This window comes from Octopus sinensis, linkage group LG15, assembly GCF_006345805.1.
Source record: "Octopus sinensis linkage group LG15, ASM634580v1, whole genome shotgun sequence".
Taxonomy (NCBI): Eukaryota; Metazoa; Mollusca; class Cephalopoda; order Octopoda; family Octopodidae; genus Octopus; species Octopus sinensis.
The window spans coordinates 24,956,231-24,974,353 of record NC_043011.1 but is presented as its reverse complement, the minus strand read 5'-3'; the positions used below and the strand labels follow the sequence as shown (position 1 = coordinate 24,974,353).

The following is an 18,123-nucleotide window of genomic DNA, read 5'->3' as shown; positions in this document are numbered from 1 at the left end:
ATAAATATAACCAGAAATGTTTTAATGTTTTGTAATGTTTTTCAGGAACTGAAGCGAGTGAGCATCAAGAATTACCGATTAAAAAGAGAAGGGATGTTTTTTTACTTGGTGCTGACCAGAGAAATGGCCGCCCATTATAAGGCTCTTAGCTCAGCTGTTAGGTCATTGGATGATGACTCACAGACACCAGAGAAATGTACTAAAAAGTCAATAAGTGAAGAAAGCAGGAGCAGGCATCCTAGCTCCCAGAAAAACTTATCTCGGTAAGGTTATATGTGTAGTTGGACTTAGAAACAGCTTTTTAAATTTTTTTTCCATTTGCTGTTTTTCTTTTTTTTTTTTTGAAATGTTCTTCAGTGTGGCAGATGCACAGGGCCAATAAAACACCACAAATGCTCAGAAAACTGATTCCATCATATGCCAAGGGGAGAAAGTAGAAATAGTTGATAGCTTCTGCTACCTAGGTGACCAAGTCTGTAGTGGGGATAGTTGCTCAGACGGCATTGCCTCTAGAATAAGAATGGCCTGGGAAAAGTTCAGAAAGCTCCTACTTCTTACTGGTGACAAAGGGTCTCTTGCTCTGAGTGAAATGTAGATTGTATGATGCATGTGTGCAAACTGCCATGCTTCACAGCAGTGAAACATGGGCTGTGACCACTGAAGACATGCGTAGGCTTGAAAGAAATGAAGCTAGTATGATCTGCTGGATGTGTAATGTCAGTGTGCACACACAACAGAGTGTAAGCGCCTTGAGAGAAATGTAGGACATAAGAAGCATCAGATGTGGTGTGCAAGAGAGATGACTGCGCTGGTATGGTCATGTGCTATGTATGCATGAGGGGAGCTGTGTGAAGAAGTGTCACTCCCTGGTTAGTGGTTAGTGGCAGTGATGGTGGTGGGAAACTGATAAACTATTTAAATCTACCACCTAGCTGCTTTACTGGCAATATATCCCTCCTCAGGTAACCTAATTAACAGTAGAGGAAAATGTCCTGAAAGCATAGTAGTCACATTAAGAATGAGGTAGGGAAAATTCAGGGAGTTTTTACATCTGCTGGCAAACAGAGCAAAGAAAAACTTATTCTCTTCAAGTGAAGGGTAGATACATGTGTACATGATACATGCATACAACTTTGGTAGCAAAATTTGAACATTGATTGCAGAAGATGTGTAAGCTTTAGGTGTGGTACCTGTAGATATTGTTATTGACTGTGGCTTTAATTTTTTTTTTTTTTTGTTTAGGGATTATCCTCAAGAATGGAGAGGAAGTCCAACAAAGCTGATTGATAAACGAGAAGTTGCTGATGTTTCCATTCATCTGACCAATGAAAAAGGACAGAAGGAAGTTTGTTGTTTGTCTCCTGAACGCGTAGCACTACTCAATAAAGTGGACACCCAGAGTTTACTGAGTGACTTCGATGAAGGAGTGTTGAAACGCTCATCCAGCTTTGGAGGGTTTGTAAATTCTTAGAATATATCTTTTATCTTTCACTTGTTTCAGTCATTAGACTGTGGCCATGCTGGGGCACTACCTTGAAGAGTTTTTAGTCTAACGAATTGACCCTGGTACTTTCTTTTTTAAACCTGGTACTTATTCTATTGGTCTCTTTTGTTGAATTGCTATATATTTTCCTGTTTTTCTCATTTTCCAGAAACTTTTAACTTATTTCAGTGGCAAAGACCAGAACAGTAGCATACCTGAAGTGATTTCAGTATTTAGTTTTAAATATCTTTGTTTTGGGTTCAAGTTCTATCAGCCCCGGTGTCAGTAAAATAGTCACTAGTAAAATTATACTATCTTCTTAACAAATTTTGCTTTGCCTGAGAAAGAAATCAGTATATTTCAGTTCTAAGAAATGAAGAATTTAGTATATATGCCATTGGTAATGGTGTTTTGTTTTTCAATATTTTTGGACAAAGTCCCTCTTCAGGGTAAGAAGAATGTGGATAAAAAAAAAGTGGGAAGTCAGATGATTTTTACATCCTCTCTTTCAGTACGACTGGGAGCAACTCATAGGGAATGTAAAACAACATGTGAGTGCATGCATAAGCAAGAAGTACTGGGAGAGGGGAACTGGTGAGAGAAGGAGAAGAAAATGGAAATCAAAAGAGGAAGAGAAGATGAGCAAGGATGAGGTAGGGTGGGGGATTTGGCTCTTTAGCTGTCAGAATATTCAGTCATATGTAATGCTTATTTATTCACATTGTTTTAAATTAATCACTCATTATCTCATAGCTTTCTGGTTTTGATGATGTGATTGTTTATTTTTGGAATGGCATAGGGTAGATGTCAGAGATTGGATTTAGTTGATTTGAACATAAAACAGGTAGATTGTTTGGACTGGATATGACTGGTTTAAATGCTAAAGGTCTTGAGCAAGTGGAAATCTAAAGAATAAAGCAGGATATGCTGTTACAAAAAGTGATGAAGGAGTAGAAGTAAGTTAATTTAGATCCATTGGTGCCATGGTTCTCAGTTCGAGTTTGGTTTATTGTTCTTATGCTTCACTGAGACTGTGGATCTTGATGGAAGTTTTCATTATACCAGTGAGATCTTCTTGCCACCTTGTGAAAACTGGTATGAAATTTCATGTCATAACTGTTGTCATTTCTTTCTATTTCTTTCTTATATCTTGTTTCCTATAATCAGTGAGTCTTCACTGCAAACTTTACATATATTGGAACATAGTGAAACTTGAAGCCTGTTCCTTTCCCAGTGGTACACAGGGTGAACCATGTTCAATTCACAGACTGGTGGGGATGGGTGTTGTAGTTCAGTTATGATAGAACAGAACTACAATCAAAGGCATTCCAACTGTGACCATCCCATTTTTCCTTATGTACAGGAAACCCAGGATCTCATGATTCAACATATGCCTTCCTAAGGTGATTAAGATGAGATTGAGATTTGAGAGAGTTTTAGCTGCTATTTCTAACAGGTCAACTGACCACATAGAGACTTCCTCATTGGCTTGAACTCCCTCATGGTTTCAACTTTGACTTTCATCCCTTCGGGGTTGATAACATAAACTCTAAATTGCTAGCCTTGAGTTCTGCAATGGACCAGTGTCCTGTTTAGGGAGAACATTATGATCTTGGATAGTTATATGCCATGGAAACCAAGTCAATCAGCTTTATTAATCCTGGGGTCAGAGAAAAATAAAAAAGCTAGTCATATTTAATTTGTCTTCTGTGTCACTGTATTTCTAAAAAAAAGATTCAACCTGATTATTCAATTGCATATCTTGGATTTAATCTCATTAATGTTTATGTTTTCTTTATTCCACCACAGCTTTGATGCAGAGGGCAGTCGGCGAGCTCAGTATCGGACTGTTGCAGGGTCAGATAAATCTTTGTCAACCATTGAGTCTGCCTCAGCTACATCAACTTCAGTTGCCATGACAACATCTGTTGCCAAACACTTAACGAACTCACCGGCAGCTCAACTAGCATCCCGAGCCAGGCATTTTTCTGCCCCAACAGCTGCACAGAGAAATGCTATGGGTGCCTACAGCCAGCCTTCTACTATGCCTGCCACACCATCTTGGATATCTTCACGTGGTAGTTACACAGAAGAAGGTTAGATATTTTTCATACTTTATTTATCTTTTATCCTTTACTTGTTTCAGTCATTGGGCTATGGCCATACTGGGGCACTGCCTTGAAGGATTTTCTTGAACAAACTGATTCCAGTACTTATTTTTTTGGTGAAGTTTTCAACTTATTCTATCAGTCCTTTTTGCTAAACTGCTAAGTTACAGTGACATAAACTAGTTGTCAGGTGGTGAGATGAACAAACACACACACACACACACACACACACACACACACACACACACACAACAAGCTTCCGCACAGTTTTCATTGACCAAATTCACTCACAAGGCATTGATCAGCTTGGGGTTATAGTAGACACTTGCCCAAGGTGCCATGCAATGGAACTGAGCCCTGAACCACAGGGTTGCAAAGTGAGCTTCTTAACCTCACAACTATGCTGTATTTATTTATCGACAATTACTTTCAGTTTATGTTCGCATCTTGATAATGACCGTACTTACGTATCATCCGAATCGATAATTTAAAAATTTATTTCCACATCAATGTTGAAAAAATTAATATTCTAATTAAAGTATTTAGTTTTATGTTAATATTCAGAATGTACAATGAGGTGCTGAAAAGTTCCTGGCTTCAAGAGTATTGTGAAAGGCTTGGTTGGTGGTTCAGTCTTCTGAGTTCTTTTTATCAGGCTTAGGATAACTGAAGGACTGCTGCAACAAGTGCATGAATCTGAGAGGGGAATATGTTCAATAAAATCATAATTAACTGATCCTCCTGTATTTTCTTTTACCCAAAGCCAGGAACTTTTCAGCACCCTCTTGTAAGTTTTTGGTACTGGCGCTGGCTTTCTGTACCAAAGGCTGATGGCTATAATTCCATTCAACTGAGAGTTGTACTTACTTGCTTCAGCCCTTAATTCTCTTGGAGTAAAGGCCATTGATAACTTTTCTCCATCGTTCTTGACTCTGGGCTGGCTTTAACCCTTTAGCATTCAGCACACTCTGTCAAATGTATCATCATCATCACCATTTAGTGTCTGCTTTTCATGCTGGCTTGGGTTAGACAGTTTGACTGAAACTGGTAAACTGGTGAGTTGTACCAAGTTCCAGTCTGATTTGGCATAGTTTCTACAGCTGGACACACTTCCTAACACCAATCACTTCAAGAGTGTAATAAGTGCTTTTTACAAGTCACCACCATGAGTGCCTGTAATGTGACACCAGCATTGGCTACAACTACAATTTCACTTGGCTTGATGGGTCTATTCACGCACAGCATATTGCCAAAGGTCCTGGTCACTTGTCTTCCTGGGTCTACTCTTCAAGTTCCCTCCACAGGTAGCGAACTGACAGAAATGTTAGCATGCCGGGCGAAATGCTAAGCGGTATTTCGTCTGCTACTACGTTCTGAGTTCAAATTCCACCGAGGTCAACTTTGCCTTTCATCCTTTCGGGGTCAATTAAATAAGTACCAGTTACTCACTGGGGGCAATGTAATCGACTTAATCCGTTTGTCTGTCCTTGTTTGTCCCCTCTGTGTGTAGCCCCTTGTGGGCAGTAAAGAAATAGGTTCCCTCCACAGTTAGAGATTGGCACACCTTCATACAGCTGTCCTTGTCCATACACATCACATGACTACACCAGTGCAGTCGTCTCTCCTGCACACCTCATTTGATGCATCTTATGCCTAGCTTTTTAATGCTTATTTATTCCTATCGTTTTGAATTAGTCATGCATTAGCTTTGAGATTTCAATGATGTAATTCTGTATTTTTCAAATTACAGTGTAGAGTAGGTGTAAGAGGCTAGATTTGACCAGTTTGAGCATAAAACAAGCAGAATATTTGGCCGAGATATGGCTGGTTTAAATGCTAAGGGATTATGGCCATCCTTTAAATTGTAATTGACACTTCTATAATTTTATATCTGGGAAGAGGTGGTTCATATTAGTTTAGCCTCTAACCTTTGGTAAAGACCTGATCCAGAGATCTGAAGTAGGCTTAAAGTAGAGAGGGCATATTATTGATAAGGTTGCAAATGGCAAGAAGAAGACTGATGAACTTAGATGATTGATTGGAAAACGGATGTTAAACAATGATGATGATGATTGGCAGATATAAGCACTGATCATCAAACAGTTTTGTTGGCTGAAATCATAAACAAAGCTAGTGGCTTGTTTTGGCTCAAAAAGCCCAGTTACTATTGGCTCATGAGACACATGTCAAAACACCGGTGTCTCAGTCTCAAAATCCCAAGGGCAGCCTGTCTTGAATTCCTCTGTTATTGCCTGGATGACTATGACGAACAAGAGGGGAATGAGCAGCGATCCTTGATGAACCCTTACTTGTACCTTGAATTCTTCACTGTACTCATTGCCAACCCTCACCTTGCTGGTAGTATCCCAGTACATAGCTTGTACAGCTCTCATCAACCATTGTCTATCTCTAGTTTCTGCATTTACCACCTGATAAGGGATCAGCTACTTGTGGCTCCAGTGAGCTTAAGAACTGAACCGGGTAATTGACAATTTCCAAATCATCAACAACAGAGTTTATAGATTTGTTTGTTCATTTCCTGGTAAAAAAACTTTCTTGAATCTTTCATTATTAATTATTCACAGTAATGTTCTTTGGTGCCATCATTGCTCTTTCGCACAACTGTTGTCAATGTCATACTATATTTGTCTTAGGAAAGCTATTTGTATTTTTGTTCGTTGTAATACTTAAATTCAATAAATTACAGTACATTTAGTTATCGCCTTTAGACCAGTCATCTATTTGAGAAATGTGGTTGGAAAAGGACCCTGTAGCTCCTTTAGGAGGGCACCTGGAGACTCTGGACCTCTTCTTCCATTGTCTTTGGCATAGAATTTTACACAAGAATTAACTTTTAGTTTTTATATAGTTGCTGTGATATTTATTGCTGTAGATAGACAGACAGATGTGCACATGCACGCACGCACACACACACACACACACTTTCATCTTTATTATATATACATGCACACACACAATGGGCTTTATTCAGTTTCTGTCTACCAAATCTACTCACAAGGCTGAGTCTATAGTAGAAGACTCTTGCCCAAGATGTGAAATTGAACCTGAAACCATGTGGTTGGGAAGCAAATTTCTTATCACACAGCCACGCCTGTGTCTATATTCATTGAAATTATTATAATGAACTAAAGTAAAACTTTTTTCTCTTGTTTACTTGTAATGAATGACTAAAGCAAAATTTCAACATATTCCTTGATATGTTTTATACATCCATTACTTTACAGCTGGTTATGAAGGGGACTCAAGTGACTCTAACAATGATGATGGAGCTTTCTTTAATGACACTGGTGGACAACGATCATCCATGCCAAACTTTTGGTTAATATTACGTGTAGAAGCCAAAAAAGTCACAATATATTATCATTCTCGGTAAGTTTGAATGATGTAAAACAATTTTTTATTACTTTACATTGCACTTCAATTTCAAATGCTAGCATTCTAATAATTTGATGTGAAATAACCATATAGCAAATTGAAAAAAATAAGGAAAACAAATGCTAGAAATATGTCTTTTACTTGTTCCAGTCATTAGATTGTGGCCTTGCTAGGTGCACTGCCTTGGAGGGTTCTAGTTGAACAAATCAGTCCTAGAACTTATCGTCTTTAAAGCCTGGTACTTATTTTATCGATCCTTTTGCCAGACTGCTAGTTTATGGGGATGTAAACAAACCTTATGTATGTATGTATGTATGTATGTATGTGTGTGTGTGTGTGTGTGTGCGTGCATGCGTGCGTGTGTGTGTATGTGTGTGTATGCATGCATGCATTTATTTTGGCATTAGGAAGGGCATCCACCTGTAGAAACCATGCCAAATCAGACTGGAGTCTGGTTCAACCCCTCAGCTTTCCAACCCTGGTCAAACCATCCGACCCATCCCTGAGAACTATGTTAAGGGTACACGTGTCTGTTGAGTGCTCAGCCATATGCACGTTAATTTCACAAGCTGGCTTTCCATTAGATCAACTGGAACCCTCATCATTGTAACCGACGGAGTGCCACGTATATATATATATATATATATATATATTTATATCAGGTTGGTGCAAAAGTAATGTCCAATTTAAAGATCTAAGGTAAAAATGAATAACCAATGGCTATGGAAATATTTATTCATTAACATATCTCCATTGCTTTCAATGACCTCATTCTATCTTTCAACAACCTTATAAATGCCTCGCTTGTAAAATTCTGTAGGTTTAGAACCAAAATATGAATCCAACTCATTTTCATTCTCTTCTCTTGTTGTTAACCTAAGTCCATCAAAATGGTTCTGTAGTCCTTGGAACAAATGGTAATCAGAAGGAGCAAGGTCAGGAGAATATGGAAGATGAGGTAGTATTTCCCAAGCAAGTTCTTCCAAGAGAGTTTTGGTCATTCGAGCTGTGTGAGGATGAGCATTATCGTGATGGAAGATGACACCCTTTCTGTTAACCAAGGATGCTCGCTTTTGGCTCAGAACTCTTTTCAAACGACCAAGTTGCTCACAGTAAAGATTAGCATTAATTGTTTGGTTGTTGTCCAACAGCTCATAATGGATTACTCCTCTAATATCCCACCATACACTCAACATGATCTTCCTTGGATGAAGTCCTGCTCTTGGTTGTTGAACTAGCTGTCCTCCTCAACTGATCCAAGAACGGCAGTGTTTAACATTATGGTAAAGAATCCACTTCTCATCACCTGTAACAAGCCTGTCTAAAAATGTTGCTTGAAAGTGTCACGAAAGTAATGATTGACAACAAGCAGCACGCTGTTGTCGATTCTCTGGAGACAACTCGTGAGGGACCCATTTTCCAGCCACTGAAACCATTCCAAGGTGTTATAGCTGGCCATGGTTGTATGGGCCATGTTTAACTGTTCTGCAAGTTCTCTAGTGGTAACGGTAAGGTTCTCTGAAACAAGAGCTTTCAACATTTCAGAATCAAGTTTTTTTGGATGACCCTCTTTTGACTCTTCTTTCAAAGTGAAATCACCACTTCAGAAACGGGAAAACCACCTCCTGCAGCTTCTTTCATTTACTAAATCATCCCCATAAGTGCTCTGAATAGATCTTGCTGCCGCACTTGCATTAACTCCCTCATGAAACTCGTAGAGTAAAACATTTTTTATGTGATCTTTAAATGGGACAAACATGGTCGTAAAATTTTCTGAGAATTATATCCAGAAGTTAGATAATCTGAAAGAAAATAGTACAAATTAGACACAAAGATATCTTAAAACTATAAGAAGCAGTTAAAAAATTAATAAATTTGCTCTGAAATTTTTTTTCTAGAAATCGGACATTACTTTTGCATCAAACTGATACACACACACACGCATATGTAGTGGTTTCTTTTTATCAGTCATACTCCCAAGGCAGTAGTTCGATCAAGGTTATAGTAGAAGACACTTCTACCATGTTACTACCCAGCAGGCATGAACCTGAAACCACAAGGTTTCAAAGCAAAAACTACACATCCATATCTGTACCTATGAGATTATTTCAATTATATTTAGCTACAAAATACGCATAGATAAAGAAATTTTGGATTTTATAATGTCAGTCAATATTTGTTGCCTTACATTTCTTTGCTGTTTTGTTCAGTTTTGTCTCCTCTCCTCTTACAGGAAATACAAAGATTTGTGCGTCACCCAGAATGTGAAGCAGTTAGTAACTGATGTCAGTGAAATTGTCATGGATACCTGCAAGCGGGTGAACCAAGTCAGTCATAAATTATTATTATTATTATTATTATTATTAATATTGGAAAGCGGACGTTAAACGATGATGATGATTATTATTATTATTAACAACAACAACAATGGTGGTGATCTGGCAGATTTGTTAGTATGCTGGGTAAAATGCTGAGCAGTATTTTGCCCATTGCTACATTCTGAGTTCAAATTCCACCGAGGTTGACTGGGGTCAATATAATCGACTCATCCCCTCTTCCAAAATTGCTGCCCTTGTGACAAATTTTGAAACCATTATTATTATCATCATCATCGTCGTCATCATCATTGGGCAAAATATTTTGAGGCATTTTTCCAGCTTAATGTTCTGAGTTCAAATTATACTGAGGTTGACTTTGTCTTTCATCCTTTTGAGGTTGATAAAATAAGTACCAGTTGAACACTGGGGTTGATGGAATCGACTTACCCCCATCCTTAAAATTGCAGGCTTTGTGCCAAAATTTGAATCCATTTTAATTTTAAAGAAGGTGGTGAGCTGACAGAATTGTTTATGTTCCAGACAAAATGCTTAGCGGCATTTCTTCTGGCTCTTTGCATTCTGAGTTCAAATTTTGTCAAGGTCAACTTTGCCTTTCAGCCTTTTGGGGTTGATAAAATAAGTACCAGTTTAGCATTGGGGTTGATGTAATCAACTTACCCCAACCCCTAAAATTGCTGACTTTGTGTCAAAATCCAAAGCAATTATTATTATTATTATTATTATTATTATTATTATTATTATTGAGTGAGAGAGCATGCCATCAAAGTGACACTGGGGTACAAATATACAAAACCCAATATACCCATCATGACTACCCGTCTGATAATGGTACACTAGATACATGCATTGCAACCATATATGTGCAACATGATGATTTCATATCAAGATAAACAGTGCATGACCGTGCAGGAGGAGCCCATTTAGAATTTTCTTCAGGTCGAGTAGCCCATCCCACTCAAAAGGACCCTGAATAAGGTTTGTCTAAGGATGTTGAACAAAACACACATATTTCCAGAGGTGAATTATTCAAACCCCAAAGAATTCCTCTCAATACATGGCTATGATGCTCCCTCACTATTTCTGCTTGTAATCAGAGATGCACATATCATCAGCCACTAAGGGACATGCTCAACTGGTTATGGTCAAACTACTGACAAGCAAATCCTTGGTATTGAGCATAATATTTGCTGTAACTCATCTTTTACACCAAGACAAAACATGTACATGATAACACTTCCAATCAGAAGATCAAAAACCATAAGAGCCAGTACCTGGTATTATTATTATCATCATCATCATCATTATTATTATTATTATCATTATCATTATTATTATTATTATTATTATTATTGAGTGAGCGAGCAGAGCATGCCATCAAAGTGACACTGGGGTAAAATATACGAAGCCCAGTATACCCATCATGACTACCCGTCTGATAAGGGCACACCAGGCACATGCATCACAACCATATGTGCGCGAAATGGTGATCTCATATCAAGATAAACAGCACATGACCTTGCAGGTGGAGCCCAGTTAGAATTTTCTTCAGATCGAGTAACCCATCCCGCTCAAAAGGTCCCTGAATAAGGGTTGTTTAAGGATGTTGAACGAAACACCCATGTTTCCAGAGGTAAATTATTCAAACCCCAAAGAATCCTTCTCAACACATGGCTATGATGCTCCCCCACTACTTCTGCTCGTGATCAGAGATGCACATATCGTCAGCCACTAAGGGACATGCTCAACTGGTTAAGGTCAAACAACTGACAAGCAAATCTGTGGTATTGAGCAGAATATTTGCTGTAGCCCATCTTTTATACCAGGACAAAACAATGTACATGATAACACTTCCAATCAGTTAAGATCAGAAGCCATGAGAGCCACTGCCTGGTACTGCATCAGGGCATATCATTATTATTATTATTATTATTATTATTATCATCATTATTATTATTATTATTATTATTATATTATTATTATTATTATTATTATTATTATTATTATATTATTATTATTATTATTTTTATTTTATTTTATTATTCCCTATTTCTATTTGGAATTTATTTTGCATTAAATGATTATTTACTGTTGAATGAATTTTTGTAGCTTGTCTTGTGGCAAATGGGGCTTGCAACTTGCTAGCTAGTTTTGAAGCTTGCCTTGTGCTGAATAAGTTTGGAAACCTGTCTGATGCTAAACTTGTTGTTTCACAAATAATCTTGTTTTCTGCTCTCTTTTATTCACCATTTCAGTTGTTTCTGCTTCATGATCTCTACACAACGCACAGCTGTAATGTGTTACTTGTCCCTGAAGCAGATGAAGATGTCTGCTGGACTAAAGATAGATATGCAGGCCGAACAGGTTAGTTTTAACCCTTTATCATTCAGATTTCACTGTGTAACAAAGTTTTTTATTTTATTTTCTTTTTGGCCAGTAAGTGTTATTTCCTATTTGTTTCTATCTAGAAATCAAAGGAAATGACTACTATTCCCTTCAAGCCACAACACTGCAACAAGGGCTTGACCATTTGGTGGAGTGTCTATGTAATGTCTGTCTGTCTATTGTATATTTGTCTGATATCCAACGAACATCTGTGTGATAAGTGTCTCTGATTTGTGACCATTTTCCTTTGCTTATGTGTGTTGGATATAAAACCTAACGCATGTTATTTTCATTTACAGATCCAGAAGATGAAGAAGAGGATGATGAACAACAAAATTATGGCTATTTAGCAGATACACGTAGTTTTTTGCCTGGGCATTTTGCTTGTAAATGTATATGGGAATCCCATTTTCAGTTGCATCCCCGTTTGAAGAATTGTGCACCACGGAGCAATGTTTCTACTGGTAAATTCAATTCTTAATTCTAATCACCATTTCTGTTGCTAATGGAGAGTATTAAAGTGTGTAGATTCAGATGACTAATTGATAGGGACAGAGAGGGAGAAACCATGACTGTCTGATTGTTCTCAGCCTAAAGCCGTAGCTTCAGTGCTTGTAAGGAGATGGATTCCATTAAAGATACCAGATTATAAAAGTATAATGTAACTGTTAGGTTGTTACATGTAGGCACAATTGTATGCATAACCCTTTTGCAGGCAGAATGACATTTTGGTTGCAAGTGGTAAACAGGCAGGGCAATATTTTGTTTATTTTTGCCATAGCTCGATGTAAGACATTCTTTTATTGGCTGGTCATTGAATACTGAACGTTAATGTGTCAAAGCATCACTAGATGGCCCTACTGTATGCTTTCCTGTGAAATTCCCATGATTTGCATGTCATTACAGCATATTTTTAGAATGTTCCTCTCTCTCTTTCAGAGAGGCACTGAGCAGCTATACGCATACATACACACACGGCAGTAACTTCCACCTACCGAATTCAATCACAAAGCTCCGGTCGGCACGGGGCTATAGTAGAAGACACCTGCCCAAAGTGCCACGCAGTGGGACTGAACCCGAAACCATGTAGTTATAAATTTAAATGCTCCAAAGCAACATGGTGGAACCCAGTGGTTCACAGGATTCTGTTCTTCATTCAGTGTAGACAAAATGTTTGTTATCTCAGAGGAGTCTGATGGTAACAGTAACAATCTGGGTCCTGGAAGTGATCTTGATTTGTCCTATTTTTATGTTTCGGGTACCATTTCAGATGACAAAATGTGATGCATGTGCAAATGATGTTAATAATGATGGTATGCATGTTTATAGTTTTGCTGTGTCTAGTAGTGAAAATGAGTTGGCATGATGATGGTGGTACCTCTGACAATAAAAGCATACCCTTGCAAATAAGTGGTAACATGTGGTAAGTGACGTAAAAAAAGGCAAGCTTCTTGTTATATATGATTTTGTTGGTCAAGATGAACCTACTGTATGGACACCAACTGAAGCTAGGCCTGTTGATTTTTTTTGCTGATTCTAATTCGTTTATTATTTGGTTTAGGATTGTATCTAAATGTTACATAGAAAGATTGCAAACATTGTACTTTATTTTCATAGGTATGCATGCCCTGCGGTCTGTGTTGCACAAATTTTCTGTGAATAACAGAAAAAATATGTTTGTTATCAAGGATAAATTAGACAATTATTTCTATGTAAGGTAAGAATTATTTTAGTTTGTTTTCTTCTTTTCTCTTCACCTAATTGCTTCTCTTCCTTCATCTTTTATCATCTTTTACTTGTTCCAGTTATTGGACTGCAGCCACGCTAGGGGTACTGCTATGGATGGTTTGGCAACAAATCAGTCCCAGTACTTATTTTATAAGTCTGGTACTCATTCAATCATTTCTTTCACTGAGTTATGGGGATGTAAATAAATCAACACCAGTTAAGTGATGATGTGGGGACAAACACAACACAAATACAAAGGCATAGACTCACTCACACACACTACATGATGGGCTTCTTTCGGTTTCCATCTACTAAATCCACATGCAAGGCTTTGGTTGACCCATGGCTATAATAGAAGACACTTGCCCAAGTGCCCTGCCATAGGACTGAATCCCAAATCATGCAGTTGGGAAGCAGTCTTCTTAACCATGCAGCTATGCCTGCTCTGACAGATGATTTTAAAATTAAATTTTGTTTTATGCTTCATGTAAGAGAACCATCCGAATGTGGCCATTGCCAGCACTGCATGTAAAAAGCACCAACTGATCGTGGATGTTGACAGCCTCGTCTGGCACCTGTGCAGGTGGCACGTAAAAAGCACCCACTACACTCACGGAGTGGTTGGCATTAGGAAGGGCATCCAGCTGTAGAAACACTGCCAGATCAGACTGGGCCTGGTGCAGCCTCCTGGCTTCCCAGATCCCAGTTGAACCGTCCAACCCATGCTAGCATGGAAAGCGGACATTAAACGATGTTGATGATGATGATGATGTGGGTGTGTAGCCTAGTGGTTAGAGTGTTGCACTCACAATCACCAGATCATGGGTTTGCTTTCCAGACTGCGTAGCATGTTGTGTTCTTAAACAAAACTCTTATTTGATGTTGCTCTAGTGCTGTGTGGGGGCTGGCATACCAAGGAATAGACCCAATGTTTTCTCTGTGTGTGTTGTAAGAGGTAACAGCAAGAGGTGAGGGTGAGGTAGGACTTGCACTCTGACCTCATATAACCCTCACCAGTATTGACTGCACAAAACAGACCCATGGGTTGGAGGGTTTTTTGCCTGAGTGGTGCAAAGTTATCATCAACCAGGAGTAGGAAATCACCAACAAGTGATGGATGCAGTAATGTGCTGTTACAGGCATGCCCTCATAGCAGTGGTGGTGGTCGTAGTTGTAGAGCAGCTGTTACTACTTATGTCCAAATCTGCAAAAAAAACAGTCAATCTTACTTGCATTCCACCCATGTTTACACCAGCTTTGTACAAATAAAGTGGTTGAAAAAAATTTTTAAATTTATTTAACAATCTTTTTTTTTTTGCAATTTTCAAACTTTGTTTTTTCTTTTGTATCTGCTTTTCATCTATACATAGGTAGGTAAGTCCTAAAACTAAAATTTGTTGGTGCAACTACTTTTAATTGTCTAGGCTCTCTTTAATGTTATCCATTCAATCAAGAAATAAGGAGTGATGTTAGATGATGAGAAAGCTAAAGCCAATGAAGGAGTCTCTACATGGTTGCTGAAATCCGCTAGAAGTAGCAGCTAAATTCTTTTCAAAATGACGCCCTACCATCATTTAGTGTCCTTTTTCCATGCTAGCGTGGGTTACACAGAGCTCTATCAGGTTCCAGTCTGATTTTGGCTTGGTTTCTATGGATGGATGCCCTTCGTGATGCCAACCTCTCCAAGAGTGTAGGGGGTGCCTTTTATTTATCACCAGCATGGGTACCTTTTACATGTCACTGGCACAGGCGTCTCTTAAATGTCACTAGCACAGGTACCTCTTATGTGTCACTGGTATGGGTACCATTTACATGTCACTGGTACTGGTACCATTTACATGTCAGTTGCACAAGTGCCTTATATGTGTCATCAGCACAGATGCCTTTTACGTGTCACTGGCACAGGTGCCATTTAAATGTCACTGATGCAGGTGCCATTTATGCATCACTGGTATGGTTGCCTTTTATGTGTCACCAACATTGTCCACATCTACGATTTCACTTGACTCAATGAGTCTTCTCAAGCACAGCAAATCATAAAGGTTTTGAAAAAAAAAGACTTGTTGGATAACAACCACTTAATGTCTTAAAAGGTATTTAAATAACTCTTGATCAATGAGTACATGAAGCCACCAGAATTCCTTTGATACCAGGATATTTTGCAGGATTATAAGTTACCATTGGTTGCATATTGCATCCAGTGATTGGCTCTACTCAGAAACTAGGATGCACCCTGTCACTGGTATGATTTAGAACTACCAGCTTAGACTGTTTGGCCATGTTGCCCAATTTTCCAAGTTAGACCCTGCTTATCATGTTCTCTTCACTGAGGATCTGGTTGGGTTGATTGCTTGTTATGTTTGACCGTATACTACATGATCAAAGCAGATGAAGTGGTATCTCACAGAGATGGAGGCCAGCTAGGACTCTACTTGACAGGTCACCTGGAAGGACCTGGGAACATCATCATCATTTAATGTCTCTTTTTCATGCTGACATGGGCTGGACAGTTTGACAAGAGCTGATCAGCTGTTCAGGCTTTATGTCTATTTTGGCATGGTTTTTACAGCTGGATGCCCTTCCTAACACCAACCACTTTACAGAGTGTACTGGGTGCTTTTTACGCAGCACCAGCAAGGGTGATTTTTATGTGGCACCAGCACTTACAAGCCTGCAAGATTAAGGATGCTCAGCTGGAGAGGGTTGCAAGGGACAAGCCTATATGCAATGGCAACCACACTTTTACTTAGCGTACCAACAAATTTACGAATGCTGCAGTGTACTGCAACAGTGTATGCCCCAACACCTGGCCTCACCGTGATCAATGATGTGCTTCGCCAGGGCTGATTTGAGGCTAAACAACAGCAACATGAGGGATGGTACCCTATTTTCAACTAAGCTGAGTCAAGCAATGTTTTTCATTCAGCATCACATTTATTTAGCTTTACTTAGATTTGAACTTGTTATCTTTGTGTTAGCAGCTAAGTATATTCTACCACCTACACCTCTACTATTCAATTAAACAAATAAAATACTTGTTTTTACAGATTAAATGAAGGTAAACTAAGTTGCAGCTCTGATGATTTGGGAAACAGTCGGCAGGATTATGACTGCTCATTTTCAGGTTTGTTTCATTAACTAACTATTTAATTAATTAGCACTGCTAAAAATGATGGTTTCTTATTTAGACACAAGGCCAGCAATTTTGAAGGGAGCGAATTTGTTGAGCACATCGACCCCAGAAGAATGAAAAGTAAGGTTGACTACAGCTGGATTTGAATTCAGAATGATAACTGATGGAAGAAATACTGCAAGGCATTCTTTTATGATGTGCTCTGACAATTCTGCCAGCTTACTACCTTAACACTTCTAAAATAATCCTTTTTATTCTAGGCCCAAGGCCTGAAACTTTGTTGGCTGGGGGCTAGTTGATTATATTCACACCAGTGTTCAACTGGTACTTATTTCATCAACCCCAAAAGGATGAAAAGCAAAGTCAACTTTGGCAGAATTTTAACCCAGAATGTAGGGATGGAAGCATTTCGTTCAGCATGCTAACGATTCTGCCAGCTGGCCACATTAAGCACTTCAAAAAAAAATATAAAAACAAAAAATTTTAAATACTAGCACTTTGTTGCTTTATATTGAATGGACAATTTGCTGTTACTTTGTGTGTAAACCCTGCTAGGGTTGATATTGTGATACATAAAATATATTTTAGCAATTTACTGAAAGCGGTGTAATCAACTCCAACCTCCTCGCTCCTTATAATTGATCCTATGTTTTAGCGAAGTGTGTGTGTGTGTGTATTGTTTTTTTGTTTCTTTGTTTTGTCAAAGCTCTTTCGTTACATGCCCTGTGACTTCTTCAAATGACTCTTTATCTTGCATGTTTCCTTGATTTGTGACAAAAGAGCTTTGACAAAAATACAAAAATAATAATAATAAAGCTGAAGTAAAGACCAAACATATTTGGTGTGTTTGTGTGTGTAATTTTACACAAACTGTCTGCTAAGATTGTACTTTGACATGGTTATTTGATCTGCTGGAAATAGTAGACAAATCCTTTTCATATCATATCCCACCATCTTCTCTGAGGTGCCTCGCATGGTTGGAAAGGGAGCTTCTCAACTTCACATCCATACGTAGACAATCTGAAAAAACAAAATATTTTTGTTAAATGCACAAAAATACCTAAATGAAGATGTGGCACAAGGTACATAAAAATATTTCATTGATTTTTAATCTGTCTGTTTTATATTTCAGATTACACAACAGTTTCACCAATCCTTAATTCAAAGAGAGATGATGATGAGGTTAGTAAATAGATTACATATCGTTTTATCTTTTACTTGTTTCAGTCATTAGACTGTGGCTATGCTGGAAGACCACCTTGAATTTTTAGTTAAATTAATTGACCCCAGCCCTTTTTTTAAAACCTGGTACTTATTCTACCAGTCCATTTTGCTGAACTGCTAAGTTACAGAGATGTAAACTACCCAACTTGAATTTTTTTTTAGCAGTGAGGCCCACTTGATAATGAGCCATGTCTCTTGCAGCTCAAAAAAGATTTCCTATGCTTGATTTAGAATATCTTTCAGTGGGAAGACATTGGAGAAAGAGAGAGTAATGCTTGGGGTGGGTAGAGCAAATGAATGACCCTGTAAATATCGGTGGAAGAATTGTGA

The 18,123-nt window shown here is 38.3% G+C and overlaps 1 protein-coding gene across 3 annotated transcripts in view; it reads left to right on the top strand.

Annotated features, from left to right (window-relative positions):
* Nucleotides 1–18,123, top strand: part of LOC115219876 (KICSTOR complex protein SZT2) — a 201,426-nt gene that overhangs the window by 118,717 nt on the left and 64,586 nt on the right. For all 3 annotated transcript variants that reach the window (XM_029790174.2, XM_029790175.2, XM_029790173.2), the window contains exons 33-42: nucleotides 46–263; nucleotides 1,243–1,455; nucleotides 3,293–3,579; nucleotides 6,837–6,981; nucleotides 9,221–9,314; nucleotides 11,579–11,687; nucleotides 12,008–12,172; nucleotides 13,326–13,425; nucleotides 16,484–16,560; nucleotides 17,702–17,751. In XM_029790174.2, coding sequence (XP_029646034.1) covers nucleotides 46–263; nucleotides 1,243–1,455; nucleotides 3,293–3,579; nucleotides 6,837–6,981; nucleotides 9,221–9,314; nucleotides 11,579–11,687; nucleotides 12,008–12,172; nucleotides 13,326–13,425; nucleotides 16,484–16,560; nucleotides 17,702–17,751 — 1,458 coding nt within the window. The remainder of the gene's footprint in view (nucleotides 1–45; nucleotides 264–1,242; nucleotides 1,456–3,292; nucleotides 3,580–6,836; nucleotides 6,982–9,220; nucleotides 9,315–11,578; nucleotides 11,688–12,007; nucleotides 12,173–13,325; nucleotides 13,426–16,483; nucleotides 16,561–17,701; nucleotides 17,752–18,123) is intronic.